General features: G+C 39.1%; 2 protein-coding genes across 4 annotated transcripts; one reads left to right on the top strand and one right to left on the bottom strand.

Annotated features, from left to right (window-relative positions):
- The first annotated feature begins 1,951 nt into the window (after positions 1 to 1,951).
- Positions 1,952 to 4,170, top strand: tac3a (tachykinin precursor 3a). 2 transcript variants are annotated; one of them, XM_085260132.1, is made up of 7 exons: positions 1,952 to 2,128; positions 2,465 to 2,580; positions 2,835 to 2,931; positions 3,193 to 3,222; positions 3,306 to 3,359; positions 3,444 to 3,510; positions 3,776 to 4,170. In XM_085260132.1, the coding sequence occupies exons 2-7, from the start codon at positions 2,479 to 2,481 to the stop codon at positions 3,792 to 3,794; spliced, it is 369 nt and encodes a 122-aa protein (XP_085116258.1). In that variant the 5' UTR covers positions 1,952 to 2,128; positions 2,465 to 2,478; the 3' UTR covers positions 3,795 to 4,170. The 2 variants fall into 2 exon arrangements, with proteins under 2 accessions (XP_085116258.1, XP_085116257.1); XM_085260131.1 differs by having other exon boundaries at positions 1,955 to 2,128; positions 2,832 to 2,931.
- Positions 4,171 to 4,207: 37 nt separating this feature from the next.
- c1galt1la (core 1 synthase, glycoprotein-N-acetylgalactosamine 3-beta-galactosyltransferase 1, like a) lies at positions 4,208 to 11,420 on the bottom strand. Of its 2 annotated transcripts, none has more exons than XM_085260130.1 (4): positions 11,215 to 11,420; positions 9,859 to 10,113; positions 8,780 to 9,444; positions 4,208 to 5,112 (listed from the first exon to the last, which is right to left on the bottom strand). In XM_085260130.1, the coding sequence occupies exons 2-4, from the start codon at positions 10,067 to 10,069 to the stop codon at positions 4,777 to 4,779; spliced, it is 1,212 nt and encodes a 403-aa protein (XP_085116256.1). In that variant the 5' UTR covers positions 10,070 to 10,113; positions 11,215 to 11,420; the 3' UTR covers positions 4,208 to 4,776. The 2 variants fall into 2 exon arrangements, with proteins under 2 accessions (XP_085116256.1, XP_085116255.1); XM_085260129.1 differs by lacking the exon at positions 11,215 to 11,420 and adding an exon at positions 10,984 to 11,208.
- Between the last annotated feature and the right edge of the window lie 3,095 nt (positions 11,421 to 14,515).

Raw genomic sequence — 14,515 nt, 5'->3', positions numbered from 1 at the left:
ATTTTTTTTTAAATTATCAAACAGGTTGAAACCCGAGGATATTTTATGTGGACAAGGATGTCCCACTCTTTATACTCAGATGAATATCTGTGAGATATAGAAGAACGTGATTACATGAGAGGTTTAAACTTTAACAACACTTAACTGCTGCAAACAAAGATTGAGATTAATTTAGTTGGCCAAAGGATTAGTCACTATAATAAAAACAGAAATTTGGCTTGCATGGAAACACTGTTTCAAATTCATTCGCATAGAATGATCTCATCATGGTGTTGGTCTGTGTTTTTGTTTTTGTTTTATATACTGCTTCACCTATAGCCACCATGGTCTACCTGCTGTTACTGAGCCAGCTGTGAAGGTCCAGCTGACCTGTCAGGACTAGAGATTATCCAGCTGTCTGCAGCTCTGAGGGAAGCGCATACATAATGACAGTTCAACAGGTTTGGTACTGAGTAGGATGGCAGGATTGGATGACTTCCAAATGTTGTAAAGCAGAAAGATACAAGACATTATTGTTCAGCACTATGCAAGATATGTGCCTGTAATGTCGTCTGTAGCAGGATGTCAATGTTGGCTAACATAATCGATACAATATATCTACTCACCTTGTCATTAAATGAGAAGCTTTCCCTGCAATTGCATGCTGTGGAAAAACAGCCACTGGCACTCTTTCCTTGTGTTACTGGGTTGCTTTGATTACCAGGGGAGATAAGAAAGAAACACTCATCAATAATGCAAAAACGCAATTAATGACTTCCCCACTTCTGACGGATCTCCCATCCCGGACCCCTGCACTGCTGCAATCCCCACCCTGACCCATCCCCGCACGATTACAGACAGGAACAAGACAAATATGGAAATGGGAAGCCATTTCTTAACATGTGAAAGGCACAATTTGGATTCCGGCTTAATGCTTTGTTGTCAGTGTCACACCCTCTCACATCGGTCCTAAATCTCCAGACCACAGTAATTGATGTGCATTACTTCCCTTTGCCTGCACTACAATTTGAATCTCAAACTTTGCTTTACTGAAGAATTATGCTTGTTTGCATTCTGAATGCGTAAACAAACACCAACACAACTCTAATTGCTTGTGTAATTGCAAGAAAAATTATAGGTTTGGTACTTGCACTAAATTTGAGCCATTTTCAGAGGCTGGTGAAAACATGTTTAAACACGTTTAAACACGTTTCAGGATTTCTGTGAATACTGACAGTATATACTAAATTTCCAGGCTATGCTGAATTAATTTGAAAAAGTAGCAGTTCTTGAGCATTTTACCCATGCAGTTTTTCACTCACAAAAAATGTATAAAAAGTCCCTCAGTGGTTGACAGGTGATGACATTTCATCTCACCACCTGTCGCACACCATTTAACAGAGAATTTAGCAAGCATGAAAACAATTTCAAATGATGTCTGAATAACATGTTACTCATTGTGTCAGGACTGGTATGAAGATGTGTCTATCCAAGCTCAGCTCACCGCGTATAGGCTCTAAAAATGGTTGTGCTGATAATATTTCTACCCAGTGATATTAAACATATTTAAATCTTGCTTTCAAACCAGCAGAGATCAATTATATATGGTATATTTTATATTCTGTCTCCTAAAAAAATTCCATGTTGATGTAAAATTAAAAGCCATTAAAATGGTCAGATTAATTGACTTCTATATCCTTTCTTCCCCAAACTAACTGCAGATATAGCCTTATCTTTTTCCAAATATGTTCAGTGGTGTGCTTCAGTCCACGAAAACAAACATGTATCCTCGTCACGAATCCTAAACTTTTCTCTATTTTCTTTTCTTTTTAAAAGGGTGTGTGCGTGTTTTGTGTGCAGTGAGGAGTTGCGGGGGGAGGGGAGGGGCAGACGCTCTCATCATCATCATCATCATGACCATCAATGAGTAGGCTCTGTAGCCTTCAGTGCAACGTGATAAAAGAGTACTCCACCTACGCTGCTGATTGGCGTTACGCAGGTATCCAGCTATTATTTATTACCCCAAAGCCCAGACGCTTCATTCATCCGGACTGGCTCTCACAGCGGGATCTAGCCGATTCCACTCTACTTTGCACTTGGGCGCACTCAGCTGACTTGCCAACCGCATTATCTGCTCGACAGAAAACAGGTAAAAGCTAAAAAAAATGTCTTAATGCTTAAAAATGATCTTTAAAATAACATTTAAACTGTTATCTTGTTGTGAAAGAAGATAGTTTAAGGTTTACTTTAACTCTTTGGTAACGGAACAGAAAGAAACACTGCGTAAAACTACTGTCTTTGATCAATATGAATCTGTTATTTACTGATTTTGAAAAATTCTCTTCAATCTAACTTTGCGAACAGTAAATTGTGCGTTTTTACGCACCGATTGCATCGTCCCTTGTGCGCAGTGGGTTTCTTAATGAAAATGCAATGAATTTCCCCATTACGAAAACACCTTATAAAACGAATTGTTTTTGCACAGGCGACACCAACAAGATGAGAAGAGGTTTGCTACTGGTGACTTTTTTCCTCGTCATGGAATTTCGCTACAGCCGGTGCAGATGCGACGAGCCCGGATCGCGCAGATCAACTTCAGATGTAGGTTCCCGGGCACGTAATAATAATAATAATAATGATTGCATTTATATGGCGCTTTTCGGGGCCCTCAAGGCGCTGTACAATTCCACTATTCATTCACTCTCACATTCACACTTTGGTGGAGGCAGCTACAGTTGTAGCCGCAGCTGCCCTGGGGCATACTGACAGAAGCGAGGCTGCCACATCGCGCCAGAGTCTGAGAACATATTTTAGAATAATCAGATTTTGTTTTATTCTTCTCATTATTGCAGCAGACCATAGGCTTAGAGAACTTTAAGCGGAACATCCTGAAGAGATATAATGACTTGGATTATGACAGCTTTGTGGGTCTGATGGGCAGAAGAAGTGCAGGTTAGTGTTTTCGACGGGCGAACATGACCAGTTTAAAAAAAAAAAAAAAAAAAATATATATATATATATATATATATATATATATATATATGTGTGTGTGTGTGTGTGTGTGTGTGTGTGTGTGTGTGTGTGTGTGTGTGTGTGTGTGTGTGATGTATGATGACAGTAATGCTGAAGCTATAAACTGAAGAATAAAATATTTGCTGCAATGTTTCTGAAAATCTCGCCGGTCTTCTGTTTTTGTTTTATTTTCTTCATCAGAGGCTGACGCTGAACAACCATCCCAAAAAAGTAAGATTTTGTAATTTACTTATGGCGTAAAACGACCGTTTAAAATTGTCATGAAATATTGCATTTTGCTTTTTATATATAAGGGGAGATGGATGACATTTTTATTGGACTTATGGGACGGAGAAACGCAGAGACTGGTGAGTGTATGGCAGGTGTCTAATATCCATGTCCTTTTAGCTTTGTCGCCTTTCATATTCATGTTTTCTATGTATATGTTACAGATAATGGTGCCTGGAGGAGAGAGTATCCAGAGAGGAGAGGCATTTTTCTCAACAAGTGCAGGCTGAGGTGAGTGCTTCTTCCTTATTCTTAAACAGACATCACCAAATGTCAGCTGTTTAGAAAAAATAAGTTAATGATCATCCTGCATAATTAAGGATAAAACCGATTTCAGACATAGAACTTCGGAAGATTTGGGGTGTTTTAAAAGGGACTGGTTTATGCAAACCATCTGCATGCTTTTCATTTCTTAAAGTAAATCTCTACTTGTAGTTCTCACAGTGGATTTTTAGGGTACTTATGTCCATGTATGTGTTTTGTTTTTTTCCTGCAGGTTACTTCAGGGACTGTAGACACTGAGAGTTACTTTCATTTGGCTACAATGACAGAATGTCACCGAGAGCATCAACAGCAAACCAAATGTCTGATAGAAACAAAAAAAAAAAACATGATTCCCACTGTACCTGGCTTATGAAAGTGACAATGTACCAAGCATAATGTACGGTTTTATTTGGAGACAAAGCATAATTAGAAGTAATAAATTCTATTTCTTTATCATGTCATTCTTTTTCTTAAAGTTCAAAATAAATGTAATTTTTATACATAATTCATTCATTTAAATGTCGGTGCAGTTTCCCTTGTTGTTTAAGTGATTCTTCAAGCTGTTGTCTCATGTTGAGACAATACTGTTCAATCACAGTGTTGGGTTAAATAAAATCAGGTGCTCAAACGGTTCAACGGGGGGTTTCAAATATACTCTGAAAGGTGAAAAGAAAACACTTTATTTTGCATTTCTGAAACAAACATCATATCAAACATCCTGGCTCTGGTTTTAAAGCGTGTGTTAATTAGATTGAGTTACAAACGAAATTTAAACAAAATTAATTTATTAACTTGAAGCATTTTATGCCAAATTACTTAATTACTCACAATTAATAATAAATGTCATACATCTATTGCTTTTTCCTACATAACTCCAAGCACATTGGCTGTGACAATAAATTCAAACACTGATGATGTCAAATATAATTAAGGCTAAACCAGATGTTCATATTGTTTGAACACAGCTGAGACACATGTAGCCTCCACTCAAACATCTCTTATCTTTAACAACTCACTCATGTTGTCATACTCAGCAGAAAAGAGTTGTTAGTGCGCAGTAAAAGGGTTATCTGAAAAAGTCATACTTTTCACCACAGTTCTTCTTGACTAATCACAGAAGGAAAGTAGCCACAGGTGCTCCTGATGTAGTTTCTGATGGCGATCAGACACACTGCAGTTAAAACACATTCAGTACCATCTAAAAACACAACACAGCTAATACAATACAGCGTTTTATTCGACTGCAGTCCTGTTCACAGTGAGATGGGAGTTTAAATTCTCAGTCTCCTTTTCCTCTGTCACCGTATCCTCTTTGGTTTGGTTTCCATTGAGAGAAAAGGCAACAGTTGTGCGATTCTTTCCGTCCTTCACCCCTCGAACTGCTTTAAGTCCCGCTGTTACAGCCGTCTGCGAGTGTGGGCTGACATTCAAACCATGACGTAAAGAGGGCTGGTAGCGTGGAATATAACCATACGCTCTTAGGTGGTAGGTGTAGTACTCCATCACGTACATCAGCTCTGCTTCGATATAATGAAACGATACAGCCAGGTCTGAGCAGCACTGCGGACCCTAAGGAAGAATAACACGTAGGTTAAAAACATAAACCACACACAGAACAATAAAAAGCAACTCACTCAAAATATGTTAACACTGAAGTATTCATATTTTTACTACATGAGTAGCAGTCACCGTCCATAATCACATTGATAGTCATTGCTATTGTAAACCACTGAGTTTTGCTTTAATGCCCACACCTGAGAACATGATCAGTAATCGTCCTTGTACAAAGTGTACACTGCTCTCTGCTTTCAATCTCTGAACTGAAATGTAATTTTCAACAAAATATTGGATTTAATAAAGACAAATAACCACATACGGTCCAAAGAAAAGAGAGTGCTGCACATTAGGGCTGCCACTAACGATTATTTTGATAGTCGACTATCAGATCATCATCCATTGGACGTAAAACGTACAGCTTACTGCACCAGCAGCATCTGCTCTTATATAACTATCATTAGCTTACAGCTTTAAGTGTTTAAGGTCTGTGCTAACTAAAAATAAAGACAAGATGATAGTTTATTAAATTTTAATGAAATTTGCAGATTGTTTCAGTGAAGTTTAATAAACTCCTTGCTATCTAAACTATAACAGGACACCGGAGTATATTCTCCAGCATCTCATACTTCTGATGATCAGCTGTCTGGTTGACGTTTATTCAGCTGTGTAAAAACTATAACTTTAATCTCAGCCAAAGCGATTTACTCAGGAACAAATAAAATACTAAAAAAAGCCAAACAATAACATTTTTAAGTTATCTAAGTGACTCATATATATTTAACCTGAGTAGCGAAAGACGGTGGTGGGTTTGAACACGATTTGCCGGGAGTCCGGTGTTCTCACGGCTCTAGTGAGCCTTGTCCCTGGGTAGCTATCGAGCTAGTGGGTAACAGACGTCTCCGAAAACGTGGAGCGCTTTTGAAAATATGTGGTGTCCTGATAAACTGAGCAGATATTTGAGGTTTACACAGCTACATTCTCACCTGAAAATATGTTAAATGTTTATTTTGTGACCCAGAAAGAATAATAAGAGTAATATTAAAACTAACTACTGTTTCATAAACGGACACATGTTGTCACAGTTTTTCCTTTTCATTGTCTGAGGAAAAAATAATAATAATTGTGGCTTAAAAATATTAAAAGTACATTTATGTTCTTATTACCCTTTAAAAAATAAAAATAAAGCAGCTCCATACTCAGGCAGACAGCACTTGACAGCATCAGTAATGAACCTGCCTCATTTTAATTGCAAAGTACAATAGATTAGTTGCATCATCAGCAACAAATTGACCAATTTTCCCCTCATTCGACAGCACATTGTCTGTGCTGCAATCGTCTACTTTAAAATGAACACTTTCTTTTTTCCAATTCAATTATTGTTTGCAAGGGTCAGGCACACAACTTGAATGTGTTAGATACTCACATATTCATTTATTTTAGTCAGTACTCTTCTGATGATTCATTTAAATCAATGCCTATGTTTCTAATTCAAAGTAAAATATACAAAACATCAGGCAACAGTTTTTAAATGTGATTCTAAATAATTAAATAAATAAAGAGATATAAATTGGTCAGAATTATTGATTATTCCTTCACATGTTCAGAGACCCTGCTCGGTGCGATTAAATCTGTTACTTGGTTAACTGACTAATCCTGCTTCGGGTGATAACCGTAGATGAACTGTAGGTTTGGAAAGGCTTACGTTTCACTCAGACATTTGGTCTGGAAATCAAAGCAAACGTTCCACTGAATAGCTGGATAATTTATTTACTTATTTATCAGTTTATTTAAGTATCACTTATGAACAAGTGGTCACGTTTTGCAACACTCTTTGAGCCAAGTAGTTTTAACCACTTTATCCTTTAATTTATCATATTAGATTTGTGTCAAGCATACCTTTTCTTTATTCAACCTTTTGAAGCATGGTGTCACCTGTAATTTGTAAAACTGTGCTTTCAAAGAAGTTTCCTCAACCCTTGATTACTTGGATTACTGTGAAGGTAGCATTAATGCTCAACAATATACATCCATTAGCCACTTCATTAGATTTTCCTTGCTAGTGGCATTTAGATCTGCCTTAATACTGGCATATATTCAACGAGGTGCTGGAAACATTCCTCAGAGATTTTTCTCAATATGAACCTGACAGCATCATGCATTTGCTGCAGATTCATGGGCTCCGCATCCATGATTCTCATGTTTCACCACAGTGTTCTGTTGATTTGACAGATGGCTGCTAGAAGCAGCCATCAGAAGATAAATACACTGTGGTGATAAAGGGATGCAAATGGTCAAAAATAATAGTAATGTAGGCTCTGGCATTTAAACAATGCTCAGTTGGTGCTGTGCCAAGTGTGCCAGGAGAATATTCCTGCGATACAGGCAGGATGGGACCATACCTTCATGTTGCTATGGCAATTTCTGACCGGCCCATCCGATTGTCTTAATGAGCCTGTGCGAGACTGTTTTCTGTTCTTAGCTGACAGTAGTGGCAACCAGTGTGGTTTTCTACTGCTCTGGTACATCTGCTTCAAGGCTCAAGATGTTGTGCGCTGAGAGATGTTCTTCTCCATATCTTGGTTATAACAAGTGCTATTTGAGTTACTATCTGGCTATTCTCCGTTGACTTCTGCATCAACAAGGCATTTTCACCCAGTGAACTGCCTCCCACTAGATATTTTCTCCTTTCTATGTGAACTGTACAGATGTTTATGAAGGAAAATTCCAGTAGGGCAACAGTTTCTGAAACACTTAGGCCAGCCCATCTGAAACTGTCTTCCCCATTCTGATAGTCAGTTTGAAAGTCTCTAGGTCATCATGATCAGGTCCTCATACCTACATTCACTGAGTTTCTGCCATGTGATTGGCTAATTGACTGCTACAGTATGTGTGGCCAAACATATTTTGGAGCAAATTATGTTGCCATCCAAAGGAAGGCCTTTTTTGGTTTTTAAAGAAAACACCTTCCTGGTTTCAGTCAGAATATTGTCAAACCAAATTTGCCAATATTCTGATTGCATGTCTCCATATTTAAAATGTTAAACTGGCTAGCTTACAAGTCCAGATACGCCATCGATTGAAAAAGTTTGGCATGGTGTGACACTAAAATTCAAAGAAGGGCTTGAACTGTTGAAAAGTTTTCTATATAAGCTGGCCTCCTTAGTTCTAAAGCAGTTTTGTTAAATGAAAACATGACACCACACAGCAGTAAACATGTTCTTGATCCAACTTTTTTTGAAAGTTTGTATGTGCCTGACATTAAATTCAAAATTTGATTATTTTTCTAAATTAGGAACTTTTTAGTGTTAGCACTAAATATACAGTCTTTGAAGTACTTTCAGTTAAAGACTGTAAACATTATTGCCTATATGACAGTAAGTGTAACTTTCACTAAGAAAAAAGTGTGTACACTTTTTTAAATGAAAGACCTCTGTCACTTGAATGGAAGACATAAGCTAATGACATTAAAGGATTTCTAATTTAAGGTTCAGTCCGTCATCAGCATGACGGCCTAACCTAACTTGCCCCTTTCTAACAAGGTTAATCTACGCGCTATCTGTGAACTGGATTTTAGAAATGGCCTTTGTATGAAAAGATTTCTTTGTTTTTTACCACCACAATGTGTAAGCCCATTTCACTATTACTCGCTCAAAAATAAAACTAATGTGAGGGGACTTGCCTCAACAATTGGGTAGTAGCAATAGCTCCAGTACCAGAAGCTCTTGGAGAACTTGCCAGTAAGATGGTGCTCTGGCACAAATGGGTGAAAAGTTTCTCGTTGCAAAGTGTCTCTGGAATCTCCTGCCAGAACACCCATCTTCTCCAAACACTGACCGAGAGCTAGGTCTTCCACAGGGGTCGTGTGTGTGCAAACTTTGGTTCGAAAGCCTTCCACAAATCTTTTGAGGGCTTCTTTACTGAGTACATAACCTGCTCCCCCACTCATGTAGCCTTGTTTGGTATAAGGTTTGAAGCGCTTGCCAAAATAGATTGGTTCTTCGGAGGAGTGGTTGGACAGAATCCAGCGCAGGTTTTCCACTACCACATAGGTGTCATCATCCGCTTTTAAGAACCAGTCTGCTTCATTCCCGTGGTGTTCGTAGACATAATGGAACGCTCGAATGGTCTTCCAGTAGAGCTGGTCACGGCCCTCCTTTGTCCCCAGGCCCACAGTGGGGAAGTCAGGGTCGTCCACAGAGCTCATGAACACGACGATGTTGCAGTGCCGACTCCAGGTAGCCCTGACATGTTGGGCCCTGCTCTGCAGGTTATACGGCCCCGTCATCACCCAACAGAGAACACGTACTTTCTGATACAACATATCTGCCACCTGGCTGTCTTCATCTGGAGGGACACACGACAGTATATAGCAGTGTTAACTGGTATGCAGTTGACCTGTTGCATTTGTCATTCTACAAGCCACACCACACTCTGCTTAACACATTTGGATACATATGCAGTTAGTTCCCTTCCACATCCTTTCAGCTGTCATTATTTTGGCCATGCCAATTGGAAGTAGCATGAAAGCAATAGTGGAAAAAATCCATATATGCATCACAGTCCAAAGCAGAATAGGTATTATCATCATTATACAGTCTAAAGTAGACTTGGTGCTATTTCAAGTCCGTTGTGTCTGTAAACCAATCTCTAAACTTTAAGGCAAAGTTCAGTCACGGGCTTAGAATGTTTCCTGCACTGTAAATATGTGAAAGCTATTATTAAATTAGAAAAAAAAAATGTATTCACAACATAACACACCTGTACGGTGAGGAAGGTGCAGATTCTTAACAGCAGCTCCCTCCTTCCTCCAGCTGGTCGGCCTCTCCCTTACAGCAGTGACTTTTTCCTGAGCTCCTGACAGAACAGGGTAACTTCTCTCAAACCACACCTGGTGAAGGAAGAAGTACGTACTGCAGGCCCCTAAAATGAAGCCCAGCGAAAAGCCCAATCTGGAGCTGAAGCCTTTCATGGCGATAATGTCTCCACAGCTGCGAGGTCCAAGTTATTGCATGTCTACATGAAACAGCACCACACTCAGTCAATTTGATGCACAGCCAAACCACAAAGGCCAACAAATATCAGTCATTAAACGTCTTGATAGCAGACTGACTGCATGTAGTTGTACAATTAATTTTGCTATCATTGTTTTCTTTTTTTAATTGCAATAATTTTAAAATTATAATACTTTGCCTCATGATTTTAGTCTTTGAAAAATGTCATTAAAAAACTATTTGAATGTCTATGAAGTCATAGCGCGCTGACACAGCAGTAGACATGCGTTTAATGTATAATGTGCACAAATGACGACATAGTGATTAACTTCGCTGCTCGTGCCTAGAGAAGCCGTTTGATTTATTATGGTGACGTCACGTCAAGACCTCCTCCTTTTGTTTAGTTTAAAGACGGGATGATTAAAACTAATATTAGCAACACTTAAATTCAGTTTGTCGCTGGAGCAAAAAAGACTAGAGAAGTGCTTTTGACACGCACTTCATAACTAACTGTCAGCGGGCCGCTGGCAGTGTTTTTCATTGCGTCTGATGAGGTTAAAGACCCCAAATCCGAGACAGATGTTAACGATTAACGTGACGAGAAATGTTTATGGCAAAGCAGCTTCTCTCCTGTATGCTGCTCTTCTACTTTATCCAGACGATAAATAAAATGACATGACAATCTGGTTACAATAATCAGGGATTCGTCCGTTGAGACAATAAATGAATAAACACGACAGAAACTGCTTGGCAGCAAAACGAGGCCAAAGGGAACCCAGATCGCTTTCCAAATGAAATAAATCAATACCAAAAGTTTCGTGTATGTCCACTGAGTAAATAAATGAGAAATACAAGCCTTTAAGAGACTCCCTCCCTCCTGTATGTTATTTACCTTTGCTGGGGATCAGTCATTTGTGAGCACGATGTGCTTGTCACCCCAAGGAGCAGCTAAAGTATTTCGTGAAAAACAGCACAAGGACGCTACACCTGTCGAGCACACGGCTACATGCAGGTCTCATTCATCCGAAATACTGTTTCTCAGTGAAGTCCTCCCTGCACTGTGTCGCCAAATAAGATGATTACCAGCAAAGAAAAGCTTCTGAGTAGAATTACATTCTTCTACCTCGCGGTGGGTAAGCTCTGAAAATGAACGCTGCCATTGGTCGCCTGTCGGTGACGTATGAGGAAGCGCTCGTCCGAGTCCTGAGAAATAATAATTGTTTCAGATGATCAAGATTTGTTTGTCACAAGTGACACTGGTTTTTCGGAGACGCCGGTGAGACAGTTAAAGGGTAACGCTAAATGATGGCGACGACTTGTCGTCTGCAAATAATCGCCACTAGGTGTCACCCTTACAACGGCTCCAAAAGGCTTCAAGCCAGCTCCAGCAATCATAAGCACTTTACGTTAATGCAAGCTACCTAACCAGAGCTACTGACTCCACTTTCAAACAGAACTCGGAAATTAAAGTACATTCCGAGTCACCTGTTGCCCTGGATCCCCATTTCGTCTCTTGCAGTTAAAGGCAACCTGGCTATAACTACCTGCTCAGCTCCCCAGTTAGTAAAGACGTTTTGATGCTACCTTACAAAAGCTTACATACCTTACATAACCAATAAAACCATGGCTATGATCCTGTTTTTATCTCTGTTCTACAGCTGGGTTCTTAGCTTGCTCCAGATAAGCAAATGTAATATATACAACAAATGTGACTCAATGTAAAGCTTAAAAAATTTAATGTATTTAAATTTACAACATATACAAAAGTGCTAACAAAGCACTTTTGAAGGGGACTAAATTTCTAGAGTTTTGATGTTCTTGAACCTCTAAACACACACAGTTCAATTCATTTGTAGGTCATTTTCACCTCTTGTAAACAGTCATTTGGTATTGTGGTGGAAATCCAAAGTCAAACTGTGAGAGTAATAGGTGTTTTCTCTTTCATTTAGTAACGTCTGCAAAGACAGCAACACTGTAATGCAAATGTATCACTTCTTTTTTTTTTTTTTTTTTTTTTTTTTTTTTTAAATGACATCAGAAACAGCAGTATGCGACATTACGTGATGGCAGAGCTTCAGTTCATCCTTTGTCATTTTTTTTTTTTTTTTTTTTTTTTTTTTTTAATAAATAGGACAGGGGGAATGAATGAGAGAGAGAGGGGGAGAGAAAGAAAGAAAACCCAAGGGGAGAAGAGACGGTGAGAAGGGGGGGGAAGAGAGACAAAAAAAAAAAAAAAAACTCCTGGGTCACCTGTATGGAGAAAAAACAAACAAACAAACAAACAAACAAACAGAGGAGACAGCAAACAACAAAGAGCAACATAATAATAGAGAAAGCAAAGCACCATCACAATAAACTAGCTAGTCATAGATATCAGTATTTACTAAGTAATAAACGATATTGTGCAGCACGCAAGATAGACAGCGCACAGTGTGCTTTGAGGCAGCAGCCAAGAAAGCTTTAGTCCGCGTCTGTGAATACCCATGTGTGCATACCTGTGTGGATCAGCATGCTTGCATTCCAAAGGTTTCTCCATGTAATGATCTGCTAGGGAGTGTGGGGGGGCCACAGCCCCGTCCTCCAGGGTGTGAAGCGGGTATGGAGGAGATCAAAACTCCAGACATCCAGAGGCCCCCAGAACACAAGAGACCATGGAAGACCAACAGAGGGGCAGCCGCGCCACTGTCCCAGTAAGAGCTGAGGAGAGTCCCAGATGAGGGCTCACTCAGCAGCCGCGGAGCTGTATCACTTCTGAGGAGGAAGTGCTTTTTTTGTCTTGTGCAAAAAGAATGTGTTAACAGAGTACGAGCAAATTTCATATATGATAAAGCTACACTTTTTATACTGTATGTACAATCTCTGTTTGTACTTTGTCTATTTAGAGTATACTGTGCACTAAGAAAGAGCTTTAACAGCTGCACAGAGCAAGACTGGTTAATGTGCATCAGCTTATATTTTTATACTGCAATATACAAAAACATAGAAAATAAAAACAAGGACATTTGATCAGAACAGATTATGCAAGCAAGTAAGCAATTAATTAAGTAATGAAATGTTAATTATTGATGCAACAAAATTAACCTCTTAAGCACACACGCCTAACCCTAAATGCGATCTCCTCCCTTTTGTCCCTGTATCTGGGGGCGCTGGTGCTTAAGAGGTTAAGCTCTAAACTAACAAGAGATGAATTCTTATAATTGTAAATACAGCAAGTGTTTCACAGCAAAGTAGGTTATTTCATTTGAGGTCCTAAAGAATAACAGAAAGGAAAATACTGTAAATGGTTACATTTTTTCAAAGCACGAATGCATAATTGACTTTTTTTTTTTAATTCAGAGAATCTAAAACTATAGTAGTTATTGAATTTGGGTATAAATAAATTTCCATGTTTTGTCCATTTTTACTAGTCGATAACACTAACATAGTGAGTGATGGGGGAAGTCGACTTTTGCAGATCGTTCAAGCCTGGAATGGTTTGATCACTGTTGTTGTTGGATGGATTTGAAAGGTTTTTCCTAACAAATAAAGGACTCTTTTGGGGGTTTTTTTGTTTTAGTTTTTTTGCCTGCCCTGTTTGGCTCTTCTGCCATCAGAATTATTGTCTAAAGGTGAAGAAAGATGCCCAACGGATTTACTTTACCAAATGGTCCATCCCAGCCTTACCGTAATGGTCTATTTGATTCACCTTTTATTGTTTATTTTCACTTGCTAAATACAGGACAGACTTGACTGAGGAAAAGAAAGGGGAGGAAGACAGAGGGAAAGAAAAACAGCAGAGAAGAGGGACGGGGATAAAGGGCAAAAAAAACAAAAACCAACTGTCAATAGAAAATTGTACTTAGTAGTCAGTATAATATTTTAATGATATAAGTTTGCATATGGTAGAATACTGCATGTAATCATTTGTGTTTAGAAGTATATAGTTGGTGGCATATTGAAAGAATGTCTCATCCTAGGAGGTCTGTAACATTCTTTCAAGGTGCTCTAGCGTCCACCCCCACATCCTGGGAGCATGGGAAGAGGTCGTACCTTGTCTTATTGTTTTACGGTAGGATTAACGTAGCTATATCAGTTTTAGTCTAAGTGCTTTTTGGTTTGATGAACTGCTGGACTTCGAGACCAGCAGGTTTAGGGAAGTCTTTATGGGGTCACACTCTGACCCCACACACACACACACACACACACACACACACACACACACACACACACACACACACACAAGCACCCACTGAAGTATAAATAAAGACCGGGGCAGTCCTCAGCGCGAGCCTCAGTGCTGGAGGCTGCTCTTGCTAGCAAGAAGTTCTGTGTGTTTCTCTTCTCTGACTCTTTACTGAAGAAGTGTTTTAGAGTATATTTCTTGACACCAACAAAATAAGCAGACAAAAAATACATATATCAATCAGCTGGATCACCTGTTGAGA

The sequence above is a fragment of the Mchenga conophoros genome, linkage group LG20 (genome assembly GCF_057382185.1).
Source record: "Mchenga conophoros isolate Kocher_MC1m ecotype Shallow Benthic linkage group LG20, M_conophoros_male_GT1.1, whole genome shotgun sequence".
Lineage (NCBI taxonomy): Eukaryota > Metazoa > Chordata > Actinopteri > Cichliformes > Cichlidae > Mchenga > Mchenga conophoros.
The sequence above is the reverse complement of the archived record's forward strand: the minus strand, read 5'-3'. Positions and strand labels throughout refer to the sequence as shown.

Excerpts from the sequence above, each read along its gene's own strand:
- tac3a (XM_085260131.1), top strand. The coding sequence starts at position 2,479 with ATGAGAAGAGGTTTGCTACTGGTGACTTTTTTCCTCGTCATGGAATTT. Across the intron at positions 2,932-3,192 it reads GATGGGCAGAAGAAGTGCAG|AGGCTGACGCTGAACAACCA; the intron begins GTTAGTGTTTTC and ends TTTCTTCATCAG. Across the intron at positions 3,360-3,443 it reads ACGGAGAAACGCAGAGACTG|ATAATGGTGCCTGGAGGAGA; the intron begins GTGAGTGTATGG and ends TATATGTTACAG.
- c1galt1la (XM_085260130.1), bottom strand. The coding sequence starts at position 10,069 with ATGAAAGGCTTCAGCTCCAGATTGGGCTTTTCGCTGGGCTTCATTTTA. Across the intron at positions 9,445-9,858 it reads GCACCTTCCTCACCGTACAG|ATGAAGACAGCCAGGTGGCA; the intron begins GTGTGTTATGTT and ends GTGTCCCTCCAG. Across the intron at positions 5,113-8,779 it reads GCTACTACCCAATTGTTGAG|GGTCCGCAGTGCTGCTCAGA; the intron begins GCAAGTCCCCTC and ends ATTCTTCCTTAG.